A 14443-nucleotide genomic window follows, 5' to 3' on the forward strand; every position below is an offset into this window, starting at 1 on the left:
TTTATTTGTTTTCATTTTTTGCATGTACTGTGTGAATATAGACAGTGTGAGCAGGCTGACATTGTTTTGTGTTGGGCAATATATTATTTTGTAACAGTCGAATACATTCATGATAGGCTTTCAGTAATGTGTGAATTCTTTGCATGCATGCAGCAACAGTATGATGTGTGATTTTCAGTCTATTATGCAGTATCTACAATTACCAAACAGTATTTAAAAAAAAAATGAAAACTGTACTTTGTAAGAACTTTGTCAATGAACTTAAACTGACTGGAACAGATCTCAGGATGAAATGCCTGAAAATCACATAAGTAGCTAAATCAGTCAATCTGTTCATCCTGATAATCATAAAAGCTCAGGCTGGCCCCTCCTTTGTTATTTGACACAATCTTGACGCAACATTTTCTTTTGGACAGTGAGTGAGAAGTCTGTAACATAGATGGGATGACACATTATCCAAGGCTAGTTCTGTGTTGTTGTGCGTGAGGAAATGTAGACTGCGGCGTGGAAAGATGGATCATCATTTTATTGCACACATGCATGCTCTCTCTCTGACACCAACACATGCATGCGCGCACACACACACACACACACACACACACACACACACACACACACACACACACACACACACACACACACACACACACACACACATAAAAGCATGTCAGACTATAAAAAGCTAGTCACCACCCTCACTGACTTTGGTATGCAATGACAGTTTTATTTAAAATAATTCAATTAAATAAAAAAATATAGAAACTAAGAAATCCTTCTAAAAGGCACTTTTTTCAAAGTGACCACATACAGATTGTCAGCAGTGAAATGCAGCTACTAACCAAAATGTGCAGATACAGGCCATGTTTACTTGCTAGGTATTTGTGTTGCTAATGACAGTAGTTCCGCTTGAGAGTGCAGAGAAAACTTTCAGTCTCAGTATCTCTTCCATTCAGACATTGTTTGCATCGTATTGCTCAGATTTTTTCCAACACTGACTCTTTCCTATAGTTGTGTTCCCTGAAAGCTGTATAAAGAATATGTATTATTGGAAACAATGTCTTGTGTTTTATTGCTCAAATTGACATGTATTTGATAAGCATCACATTGCCCTTTAAAGCTCAACACAGTTAAAGAAGAGACTCAATTTCTAAATGCTCTATATTTGAATGGTGCCAGTTAATGAAGGTCCCACAGTGATGCTTCAATTAGTGGCATAATGTTGCTGCATCTTACCCTAGATCATTGGGCCGTACAGTTAATGTACATTCCTTTTATTTACTTTGCATCATAAACATTTGCACTAATTTAAAGTATGTTTCAATCCCCAAATAATGCACAACTTTAAAAGCATTTGACATGAAGATTAACACCTGAATATCGGATCAATCAAAAAATAGAAATGCAAAAAAAGCCCTTTCAAAATGTACTGTAAAGAAAACAAAAGTATTGGATATTTGAGTAGATGCAGATATGCAGTATATAAGAAATAAATCACATTTAGAGGATAGAGGATATTGCTTGTGGCATTTTAGCATTTACCAAGAGGTACACTGTCAAAATCATAATCACTCATTGAATTTGAGTACATTCCCAGGAAAGAGAGCATTCATATTATTGTGCTGAAGTTGTCATCTTTGTCTTTGGGATCACAACATTTATCTGACCTAAAAATGGTCAGACTACAGTATTTATGCTGTAAAAGAAAGATGGCTTTGTCAATCAATTTGCTAGATCAACCTGGCACTGTGAATTGAAGCAGTCCTGTGTCTGTTTCAGAAATCCTTTTTAAAAGGTGGTCACATTGTGCTTGACTCAATCCATAATCCTTATTTTAGACAGTAACGGTGTTTTTTGCCAATTTAAAGCAGTTTTCACATTTTCTACATTCAATTATGTGCAATAACAAGGCGTAATATTGTGATAGTCCTTACTATACGGTATATACACATTCATATCTGTAGTAATCTTTTAAGTACACAAAATTACATACTGTAGTATTGTAATAAAATAAATACAATTGATTTTGCATTCCATTAAACATTTACTCACATACAATAGATTGCGTCAAGAATGGAAAATGTAAATGATTGTAGCAATTAAGTGAGCATAATCAGTGAGCGTCAACATTGCTGATGTGCAAAACGTCTTATCGACAAAACAAACATGGCTGCATACCCACCACCAGTGTACAGGCATGGAGGATACGTACTGTATCTCTGAGATTACCCATTTCTCCATATATGGGTGTGAGCATAGCAGTAGGGGTGCACATCTCAACACCATAGATAGATAGTCAGTGTGTATGACTGAGGTGTGCTCGTGGACCAAGCTGGGTAAGGTCCCTAAGAGATTGAATTCAGTGCTCCACGTCTCCCCCTTTGGTGGCTCCCAGTCACTGCATGGTTAGCCAGATCCAGCAGCCCCACAGCAGCTGTTTCATGTGTATCAGGTAGACAGCCAGTGAGGCCTCCAGCTCCTCACACACACGCTGTGGGCGCCGGCGGTCCGTGCTGTACATGACCACGCCCAGCAGTGACATCAGCAGGAACAAGCAGGTGAACAGGGCCAGGTGGGGGCGTGGCGGTGACGTGTCATAGGCTGTGAACCAAAAGAGATCAACAACAAACTGTTGAATGATTTATGAATTTCAATGGGTCATCCAGTCTGCCCGTTCAGGTGTGAGGGGCCTGGCATCTTCCATGATGCCAAAATTATTTTTTTCCACCCATTGTAGCTAGAGGCCTGCTTTTTTGTGTTTTTGGTTATGGCTCTTTGTTAACTGGATAAAAAGTTCCACACACCAGATACTGGACTGGAATATGCAATATCAACAGTGGATACAAATGGGCCAGTTCATTTTGCATGGTCCGGTGCCCCGGTGGGTGAAGATTTCACTTAATGTGCAAACTCCTCCCACCTGGGGCAACGGGCCATGCAAAACGAACTCGCTGGAGGGAGGAAAACCCATGCATCACAGTACAATATTAAAATGTCTATGATGGCATATTTTCACATGAATCACCACACAACAGTATTCCATAAACGGGTTACAAGTCAGTAATGACCAGTCAGTGAGGGTGACACTTGCTTCATGCTCTTAGTAAGTTAATAATTGGGACCACTCTCAGACAGACTTACCAACTAAACAGTCATAGTATGGAACGTCTGCGAAACCGATAGATAATAAACAAGTAAATAACAGCTTCACATTGCACCTAGACATCTAGCTGCAGCCACAGTACACACATGCCTGGTGGCATACAGCTACAATGGATGGCTGCACGTAATTAGCTATCTCTGTGTCACAGATTGTATGCTGACTCATTTGCATACATAATTCATCATGAAGTGTAAATCACTTGATCATGTTTGTTCTTTTTCTAAATTCAGCATTGCATTAAATACTACAGTATCCTCAAGGGACAGTGTTTTACGATCTAATCACAGGATTTTACTGTATCTTGCTCATTTTCTTTTACAGCTACGCCATAACAATGCAGACCCCTTTGTGAGGTACATTGCCCCATAGAGAATGAAGAGAACAGTAGATTTAGCAGTATATCTCACCAATGTATTACTAAGCATTGTTTTATACATGTCACGACTTCCGCCGAAGTCGGCTCCTCTCCTTGTTCGGGCGGCGTTCGGCGTTTGACGTCACCGGCTTTCTAGCCATCGCCGCTCCATTTTTCATGTATCCATTTGTTTTGTCTTGTTCCCTGCACACCTGGTTTTCATTCCCCAATCACACTACATGTATTTATTCCTCTGTTCCCCCTCAGGTCTTTGTGTAAGATTGTTTGTGTGTTACGTGTTTTTGTACGCACTAGGCTTGCGTGCATTTTTCCCGTCTTATTTCACGAAGCCTGTTTGTATACAGTTGATAAGTTGTGACTGTTTTGCGCGTTTTTACACTTTGCCTTGTTGGCTGGAGGTTTTAAGACGCAGCTGCGTTCGTCTGTATCTCTCTCCTGCCGAAATAAAGTGTGCGCCTGTTCACTATTCTCTGCTCTCCTGCACCTGACTTCACCACAAGTACGCACACGCCTGACAATACATTTTGTTATAGTGAGTGTTTAACTCCCCAAACCCAGTGGAATAGAGCTGAGTCAGTCCAATGATAAATGTGTTTCTTGTTTCTGCAGACCAGGGCCTCCGAGTGCAGTAAAGAAGTCAGAGTGATTGGGTAGAGGTGAGAATGCACCGGAGGGTAACCCTCTCCATCAGCTATAGTCTGACACACACGCTTTATCTCTCCTCGGCTCGTTACATGCACTGAATGGGCCCAGACTTTTAAAGTTAGGACAGGTCTTGTCCTCATGGCCTCCCTATGTTTGGTATTTGATCTCTTATCCTGCTGTCTCTCTCACCATGCACAGTGGTCTCAGGCTCCCGGAAGCGGACCTGTCGCTTGCCTTTCCGTCTGTGGCTGGGCTCCGAGTCTGATCCTGAGCCAGACCTCTTCAGTATGGACGTAGGGATTTTACCGTTGGTGACCTGAGGAGTGGGTGAGATATCATTAGAAGTGAGGACACAATGGACACCTGTTTTAAGTACATTGACTGGAAAAAAAGGTATTCTTAACAAAAGAGTGTCACCTTCGGTTTTGGTGTGTCATCCTGTGGACTGGGGTCTTTCCTGTGCCAGACCTCGGAGTGTTTCTCCCGATGGGAGTGGGAATGGGGAAGACCGTTGTTGAGTTTGTCTCCGAAGGACTCGGCAGCAGCAAACCTCTTGGACAGCACTGACACACACTGGCCCAGGGAGTCTAAGGAGTTAACCATGAGTAAACATTAGTCTCTAACTGTCAATGGAACCTGTAGTCAAGGTACAAGTAAACATGCAGACAAATACTGGGTAGATGGAGCTGAAGATGAAAGTTCAAAATACAAAACAAACATTTCTGTGTTGACTTCATCATGGCCATGTACACAGCTACAAAGCAATACACTAGCTTTGTGTTATGATAGCTGTGCAATAGAATGAATAAGCAACATGTAGACGGCCCAACTATCAATAAAGGAATTTATAGGAGGCGTGCAGCACACACCCATAATGACAACTCCATGACAGCGATTTTAAGTCACAGAGAATTCACGCTTTGTTAAGGTTAACGTTAAGGTTACACAGAGAAATCACGCTTTGTTAAGGTTAACGTTTTAAGGTTACACAGAGAAATCACACTTTGTTAAGGTTAACGTTAAGGTTACACGGAGAAATCACGCTTTGTTAAGGTTAACGTTAAGGTTACACGGAAAAATCACGTTTTGTTAAGGTTAACGTTAAGGTTACACGGAGAAATCACGCTTTGTTAAGGTTAACGTTAAGGTTACACAGAGAAATCACGCTTTGTTAAGGTTAACGTTAAGGTTACACGGAGAAATCACGCTTTGTTAAGGTTAAAGTTAAGGTTACACGGAGAAATCACGCTTTGTTAAGGTTAGCGTTAAGGTTACACAGAGAAATCACGCTTTGTTAATGTTAACGTTAAGGTTACACAGAGAAATCACGCTTTGTTAAGGTTAAAGTTAAGGTTACACAGAGAAATCACGCTTTGTTAAGGTTAACGTTAAGGTTACACAGAGAAATCACGCTTTGTTAAGGTTAACGTTAAGGTTACACAGAGAAATCACGCTTTGTTAAGGTTAAAGTTAAGGTTACACAGAGAAATCACGCTTTGTTAAGGTTAAAGTTAAGGTTACACAGAGAATTCCCGCTTTGTTAAGGTTAAAGTTAAGGTTACACAGAGAATTCACGCTTTGTTAAGGTTAACGTTAAGGTTACACAGAGAGAAAAGAAAGAGTCATTTGAATGAAATGTGTACCTTGACAGTGACCTGGATTACATTGCAAAGACAAACTGTGTTCTTGCTTCAGCTGTTCTCTGTATTTATTTACAAACCTATTTTACCTAGGATATGGCCAAGAAGGTCAACCGGAATGAATAACAACGTACAATGTGAACTGTTGTCTTAGCAACCCAGGTTCTACATAACCTGCTTTACTGAGCACCCTAGTCTGTGAAAGCTGACTCAGCAGTTGATCTTAACATCTAGGGCACATTTTACCCAATGCAGACCTCTCTTCCCTAAAAATGTCAACTTTGGAAAATAATAGAAAATGCATCTTCCTCTTCATGCAAGCGAAGCATGTGCACAACATTACAGTGGCCTCAAACTGTCAAAGTATTTTATGTTCAGCTCTATATAAAACCACTTCGATGTCCAACAGCTCTGTGAGTGTGTTATTTAATTGAACATTTCCTTGAGCTGACATCGTACAGTACGAAGGTTAATTGGAATTCTGTATGCCACTTACAGTGCGGTGTGTGAGCTGAAGCAAGGTGGTTGTTCTTGGGCTTGTCATGCCACTGGAGAGTGCTTTGTGTTAACGTGGTGACAAGGTTTACACTACATCACCTCTCAGTGTATAGTCTCCATTTTTAACCACAAACTATCAAATATGTGCTGGAAGGAAGGCTTGTCTGTCATACTGACAGTACAGTACATGCTGTCACACTCAGCCACACTCATGACCATTTCAATATGTCTATGGCTTTTCTGTCTTTACTCAGCATGGCTATGGCTTTTACCTGAGTATTCTGTCTTGCCGATCTCTGCGTAGACGGTGGCCAGCAGCTCCAGACTCCTGTCTGTGATGGGGTGGTCGTTGCCAAAGGCCCTCTGATGGATTTTAGTGGCTTTCCCACTGTACTCTAAAGCAAGATGAGGTCTGAAAGACAAAGGACAGGAACACATAGATAAGTAACATTTTATGGATTATTTTTGTATCAGTAGTAGTTTGTATCAGTAGTATCAGTAGATTGTTTTTGTATCAGTATGCTCATAATACTTGAACTAGAAAAAGCAGTTAATGTCATTCCAAACAATCAACCTGGGCTTGGATTCGGGCTGAAATATATATTGTCTGACACCCTTGGTTAATTTAATCCCATAAATAAGTCCTTTCAGGGAGCACAACAATGGTTGACCTTAATCAAGCTTAGTGGGATGTGCTGCATTGTCAGGTGTGAGGATCGATGTCAGTGTTTGAAGCAGAGCAGCATGACAAATCCAAACACACGTGGGCTGAGCTGTGATTAGATTTGGAGCAACGAGGCTGGGCTGTGGGCTCAGGGCCAGAGACCCAACCTTATGAAGCCAGTGGAAACGTCCAGGGCCTGCCAACCGCCAAGCGGCTGCCCTCATCCTGGCTCCAGGGTGAATTACAAATGCCATGGCCCCCACAGGTTGGTTTACTCTGCACCCTTCCATGGCTATCCCCCTCTGGAACAGAGTTAGGTGAGCATAGAATGGCTCTTGATTCCAACTCTGCTACGCTCTCTGTATCTGTATCTGTATCTGCCCGCGGGTAACACCCCACAAGGTCATTCATCACCCTCATGTGTGGCCATAGATGAGAGCAAACCCCGTTTAGTGTGGCAGATTTCAGGATCGCTGTTCCAAAACCATTATTCCCTTCAATTAGTCATGGCCAGGTGTTCTTTTGCACTGTTTAGAATGTCCTTTGAGGACATCCTATCGCCAAAGTACAGAGAAGCCCTTCAACGGCCGAAGGACTTCCTGCCACAGCGTTGAAAGATTCAGGAAGCACCACAAGAGAAGATGGGGGCTGGCGACTACAATATTAGTCCAAAAGAAGTTCCTGTCCATCTCTTCCAGTTATCTCTTATTAGATCACAAATTCTAGCTAGGTGGCTGACGTTAGCTAGTCTAGGGGTTAGGGTTAGGGTTAAAGTTAGGGTTAAGTTTAGGAGTTAGGTTAAAGGGTTAAGTTTAGGTTTACGGGTAGGGTTAGCTAATAGGGTTAAGGTTAGGGTTAAGGTTAGGGTTAAGGTTAGGGGTTAGGGTTAAAGTTAGGGTTAAGTTTAGGAGTTAGGTTATAGGGTTAAGGTTAGGTTTACGGGTAGGGTAAGCTAATAGGGTTAAGTAACAAGTAACAAGTACTTGCAACATAGCTAAAAAGTAGTAAAAAGTTGTAAAGTTGTAAAAAAGTTGCTAATTGGCTAAAATGCTAAAGTTGTCCCTGATGAGATTCGAACTCGCAACCTTTGGGTTATACGCCGACCAATCCACCCACTTTAGTTTTTGCCTTAAGTAACCATCTGTCTTATGTAACCATACCAATCATAACAATATATTACATTTACATTTACTATGTTACGTCTAGTCTATGAGACCATTGTGCTGGAGACCCAAAACCAAAAGTATAGTACAAGAATGAGGTCAAACAGCAGAAACCAACTAGTGCTTGTCCTTGTTTTCCCAGAAACCCAAGACCCTGGGTACAGCCATAAACAATCTCTACAATCTGCTTGTCCTTGTTTGCCCAGAAACCCAAGACCCTGGGTACAGCCATAAACAATCTCTACAATCTGCTTGTCCTTGTTTGCCCAGAAACCCAAGACCCTGGGTACAGCCATAGACAATCTCTACAATCTCATTCAAGATTAACCAGCTTCCTCACCTTATCCAACCATCACACCCCTCTCCCTATGCACCTGTCCCCCCCTTCCACCCTCTCAAGACAATCAGGCTTAAGGCTTTAATCTTCCAACCAATGACAACATGGGCAAATAAATGTTGATGTTTCTGTCTTTGTGGCCTAACAGAATACCCCTGCATCAAGGACCAGATCCATGTGTTCTGGTAACATTAGAGATGGTGGCCCTTTTCTCCAACTCCACAAGTGAAATCAACCCGGTGGTTTTTGCATGGGGGCCGCAGATGCAAACACTTATTCCTGCACTTGTTTATTGGATGAGGAAATGTCCATCCTAATGACATATGTTCAAAGCACTATAAAGATATAATCCGTCTTTCACTAACAATCAGGGGGAGGGGCAATGTGTTACTGAGTTCAATCAACTGAAGATGTGAGACAGTCTATGGTTTAAATACAGTACATTTCTGTTAGAAATAAGAAAAGAAAAGCTAACAATTTCGGAGACAGTTCCACCACATAGACAGTTCAGAAATGTTCTATTTAAACAATGCAAACAATGTCTCTGTGAGATAGCCTCTGGCACAATAATATCACTGTTAATCACCTTTTAAAGAAATTATACTCTCATATACAGCCTTTGAAAAGTATAAAGAGCTAGACTGAGTATCAAAATACACAGCATAAATATAACTACAGCCTTTTTTTGCCTCTATACCCCTCAAACTCAACTCTGGACCTCGAAGCCAGTTCCACTGCATTTATTTATTGTTCCCCTCTAATTAGGGACTGATTTAGGCCTGGGACACCAGGTGGGTGCAATTATCAGGTATAACAGAAAACCAGCAGGTTCCTGCCCTAGTAGGGTAATAGTTGAATACCCCTGGTCAATACTGTATATTATACCATCTATACTGAGTGGACAAAACATTAGAAGCACCTTCCTAATATTGAGTTGCACCCTCTTTTGCCCTCAGAACAGCCTCAATTCGTCAGGGCATTGACACTGCAAGTTGTCCAAAGCGCTCCACAAGGATACTGGCCCATATTGACTCCAGTGCTTCCCACAGTTGTGTCAAGTTGGCTTAATGTCCTTTGGATGGTGGACACACGGGAAACGGTTGAGTGTGAAAATCCCAGCAGCAACCATTCTTGACAGACTCAAACCGGTGCGCCTGGCACCTATTACCATACCCTGTTGAAAGGCACTTAAATCTTAAATCACCCTCTGAATGGCACACACATACAATCCATGTCTCAGTTGTTTCAGGGCTTAAAAATCCTTCTTGAACCTGTCTCATCCCCTTCATCTACTTTGATTGAAGGGGATTTAATAGATGACATCAATAAGGGATTATAGCTTTCACCTGGATTCACCTGGTCAGTGTATGTGATAGAAAGAGCAGGTGTTGTTAATGTTTTGTACACTCAGTTTATACCAGTGGTATAAAGTACTTAAGCATAAATACTTTAAAGTACTACTTAAGTAGTTTTTTTGGGTATCTGTACTTCACTTTACTATTTGTATTTTTGACAACTTTTACTTTGACTTCACTACATTCCTAAAGAAAATAATGTACTTTTTACTCCATTTGTTTTCCCTGAAACCCAAAAGTACTCGTTACGTTTTGAATGCATAGCAGGACAAAAAGGGTCCAATTCACACACTTATCAAGAGAACACCCTTGGTCATCCGTATTGCCTATGGTCTGGCGGACTCACTAAACACAAATGCTTAGTTTTTAAATGATATCTGAGTGTTGGCGTGTGCCCCTGGCTATCCGTAAATGTAAAAAACAAGAAAATTGTACCGTCTAGTTCGCTTAATATAAGGATTTTTTTTATTATTCATACATTTACTCTTACTTTTGATACTTAAGTATATTTAAAACCAAATACTTTTAGACTTTTACTCAAGTATTATTTTATTGGGTGACTTTTACTTAAGTCATTTTCTATTAAGGTATCTTTACTTTTACTCAAGTATGACAATTGGGTACTTTTCCACCACTGGTGTATATTAATATATGCAGAATTGGAAAATTATTAATATACACAATTATATTATTGATATTACAAATGTAATTAGCGATATAAAAAATAAAAACAATTATATTAAAGATTGAATTATCGATATAAAAAATGCAGTTCCTAATGTTTTGTGCATTTTAACAAGATAATTCTCTACTTGTTCATCCCATCCTTACTTGAAACCCAGTATAGACCAACAAAAGTACAGAAAGGTCAGCAGAACAGAAACAGCTAGACATCTTTTTTAATGAGAGGAAAACCAACAGTACTAAGCAACACTGTCCTTATTGCAACTGAGGACATTTTGTGTTCTACTTGTTCACTGGGCCCAGAGAGCCTTTAGACACACAGAACACATAATAAATTAGCCTCTTTTTAATTACATACAGTACTGTTACACACAGCGGAAACAGCCTTTCACGTTATTCATCTCTACGTACCTTTTACTGACGATGCAGAGCTGGGCTAGCTGCTCCAGGTGCTGTGCCTGGGAGGCCTGATCCGATAGCTCCTCTGAGGACGCCCATCCTGTCCCCGCCGAGCCCAGCAAAGCCTCCTCCTGGGGGCCTGTTACACACACACAGGTCATGTAATCAGACGCAGTCAGCTGCCCGCTAATGTCTGTCTGTATCCTTCTCTTTCTCACGCTCTATCCCTCTCTCTTTCTATCCCTCTAACTCCCTCTCGCTCTGTCTCTGTCTCTCTCCACGGCAAGTAAACAGATTCCAAAAGGCTGGCGATGTGGTCTCTGGCAGGGCTGGCAGTGTGGAGATGAGAGTGGAGTTTGAACAGCAGGGTAAAGTGGAGCCAACAGGATAGTGAGCAGGGGAGCAGAGGTAAGAGGGCAGGGAGAAGATACTGTGAGTCAAAACAGAACACTCACCACGCCCCCAAGAGCAGTGACACAGCTACCAGCTTACACAGGCAAATACACAACTGACCTGACCCTGTTGGGAGTGGAGATTAGCCTACATAGAAATGTTTACAGCCTAATGTAACAGATAGGTAAACAGAAGAGTAAAGTGGTTCAGAAATGGCAATAAGCAGACGGAAACTTTGAACAGGATGAGGTAAAAGAAAGAATCGGAAATAGGGTAGGTCCAATATCTTTGACGGAGAATGAGAGAATGTGGAAATGGGCAAAGGTTTGAACAGGAGATTGAAAAGAGAGAGAGACAAAAGGTTGGTGGAGTGATTGTGATGCCAGAAGCAGAGAAGCAGGCACAGTGCTGAATCAGGGGCCTCAGTATTCCATGGCGCCACACAACTCTTTATGAGATAATGCCTAGCATGGCCATTAGTCTTCCCTGTCTGTCTCATAACTCCTGCTATCTCCGGCCCACGCAACACTGAGCTGCTGCAGCATCAGCAGCCTCCTGGCAGACAGATAGAGATCTGCCTCCCGGCAGACAGACAGCAGCCTCCCGGGCAGACAGACAGATAGCAGCCTCCCGGCAGACAGACAGAGAGCAGCCTCCTGGCAGACCAACTTAGAGCAGCCTCCTGTCAGACAGACAGAGAAAGAGAGACAGAGAGCAGCCTCCCGGCAGACAGACAGAGAGACCGACAGAAAGACAGAGATGAATGCAGACGTCTGCAGAGAGGCAGCAGGTGACCGATGACTGGACACTTGAGTTGAACACTGTCTCAGAGCTATGCTATGTTTACAGCAAATAAAGATGGACCAAGGTTAAATAAATCACATAGTGCCTGTTGGGCTGTAAGGAATACGCCAGGCTCTCTGGTGGAGGTTTGTTTCTCTATTGTACAGAATCACACATTGCTCACTGGTATCAATTCAGATTTGCATGTAACAAAAAGCAGGTAAACCCCCCCCCCCCCCCCCCCCCCCCACTGTATATCATACTGTATACCGCAAAGTTGGCTTCTAGCAATTGCATTTCCTTGGGTACCATTACGACAATCCCTAATCCCCAAGTTAGAGTGATAATACTCCCTTAATGCCCCCATGGTATAGATCTAAATGTACTTGCCTGTGCTCCCCTGAACAGCAGTGAGCTCGATCAGAGCAACCTCATAGAACAGCTTCTCAGCCTGAATGAACTGCAGGGCCTTGCCGTCTGTTTATATAGGTGAAGGATCAGTTGTCTCAGGGATTAAGTCAGTTGTTGCAGTCAGAAACAGTGCTGTCGCCAGGCTCAACTGCAATGTGTTGTTGTTGTTTTTAATGGCTCCTGAACGTGACCTCAGCAAGTAACAAGCTCATCACCAACATTCTAAACAGACAAGCAACTGTAATCATAGATTCCAAGATTCTCTGTGAAGGCCTGAACTATAATAATCTGGAGAGTCTCTTGTTTGTTGATGTGCCAGAGTCTCTTGTATCTGATTCCATAATAACACACTAAATATGTGTTTTCCCTAAATATAGACTCAGGAGCCGAGTTTGTTCACTTTGTCAAAGGCATTCTGCATGCTGAAATAAATGCATCCCTTTGTAAGTCAACACCATTTACACTTGGCAAGGAAAATGTGCCTAAAATAAACACAGACATACAGCCCTGCATAAACGGCCTACTTAAAAGCAGGAGCTCTCTGTTGCACGTGAGACCAGCCTTTGCTTGGTTCTATTTCTGAATTGTTGTGTGTGACCTATTGACTTCTGTTAAAGTAGCACAGATACAAATTAAAGCTTTTTTTTAAGTATGTCTCGTATACAGGGAATACAGGCCACCAGAATGTGGTTTACAGCTTTCTACCTCTGTCAGAGCTGAAAAACAAACCAATGATTTGACCTGGATCTGAAAAACACAGCAGCTGGTCTCACTCATGGTGTCACTAAGAAAGAGTCCTCTGCCTGCACCACTCCCTTGAGCCCAGTTTTAAGGGCACATGTAAGCCTCCTCTTTCAACAACATAACAAAATGGTAGCCTATGAAGACAGTAGCCTATAAATCCCAATCATAACTGTCCATGTGAAAGGAAAGAGGCTAACTTTTATGACTCCACAGTAAAATCTCAAGAGTTAATTCAACTCGTATGGAGTCAAATGTAATGGAGTTTATATGGTCCCTCCCCCATTTTGTGTTAAAACTACTCTGGTCATGGTGTTGATATTTTGGGGTTTTAAAACTTCACTAAATGGAGTAAATATCCAACTCACAAAGAGTTGCTTAAATGTAACTCCAATTGCCATTTCAGACTTTTCGTGTTGTTTTGAATAAACAATCAACTCCAGAAGAGTACATTTCTCTTTCAGTTTACTTCCTTTGAGTTATAATTGTCTAAAAACTTATTTGAACATTTCAAAAATGTGTCACCATATGGTGCTTTGCAACGTGATTTCCTCACCTTCATCTCTAGACTGATTGAAGTGGATTTAACAAGTGACATCAATAAGGGATCATAGCTTTCCCCTGGATTCAGCTGGTCAGTCTGTCATGGAAAGTTCCTAATGTTTTGTACACTCAGTGTATATGTGTATTTTAACCCATAATGTTTGAATTTAAGTAGTTTAAAAACTCCACGCAAAAAATATATATTTTGGTATTTTTTTCATTATGTCAGTAATCAAGTTTAAGATATATAACTTTCAAAATATAGAAATACAGTTCATATGATGCATTTTGCAACGCGTTTCATGGCTTAATACTGCATGCCGTTTCAGTTTCTGTCTTTGCATTGTCATCAACTCCAATTCGGCTGGGGGCACAGAATATACTCATCCTAGTCCATTGTGGATTGATACTACAGTTTATGAAATGTCATAGGCTACAGTAATGAGTAATACAACAGTAAAAAAACATCAAAGCTGTTTTCGAATACTCATACTAACTGCACTAATGGTACTATTTATGACATAAATTGAGTATGTAGGATGTTTATTGGTCATAGTATAGATATTGTTAGTATGCCAAAAGTTCCCGGATGTTGTACTAAATTCTCCAAAATACACTACCGTTCAAAAGTTTGGGGTCACTTAGAAATGT

The 14443-nt window shown here is 41.3% G+C and overlaps 1 protein-coding gene across 1 annotated transcript; it reads right to left on the minus strand.

Moving 5' to 3' along the window:
* Positions 1 to 507: 507 nt before the first annotated feature.
* On the minus strand, positions 508 to 11340 carry LOC115162283 (uncharacterized). The gene is made up of 5 exons (XM_029713438.1): positions 10934 to 11340; positions 6592 to 6731; positions 4599 to 4768; positions 4371 to 4497; positions 508 to 2598 (listed from the first exon to the last, which is right to left on the minus strand). The coding sequence occupies exons 1-5, from the start codon at positions 11080 to 11082 to the stop codon at positions 2393 to 2395; spliced, it is 792 nt and encodes a 263-aa protein (XP_029569298.1). The 5' UTR covers positions 11083 to 11340; the 3' UTR covers positions 508 to 2392.
* Positions 11341 to 14443: the final 3103 nt, after the last annotated feature.

This window comes from Salmo trutta, chromosome 25 (genome assembly GCF_901001165.1).
Source record: "Salmo trutta chromosome 25, fSalTru1.1, whole genome shotgun sequence".
NCBI classification, from domain to species: Eukaryota; Metazoa; Chordata; class Actinopteri; order Salmoniformes; family Salmonidae; genus Salmo; species Salmo trutta.

Bases quoted from the DNA above. Each gene is read 5' to 3' on its own strand.
- LOC115162283 (XM_029713438.1), bottom strand. From the start codon at position 11,082: ATGACCTGTGTGTGTGTAACAGGCCCCCAGGAGGAGGCTTTGCTGGGC. The intron at 4,769-6,591 runs GTAAAAGCCATA...TTAACTCCTTAG, and splicing joins CGGCAAGACAGAATACTCAG to ACTCCCTGGGCCAGTGTGTG. The intron at 2,599-4,370 runs GTGAGAGAGACA...TTTGGTTCACAG, and splicing joins GCCTGAGACCACTGTGCATG to CCTATGACACGTCACCGCCA.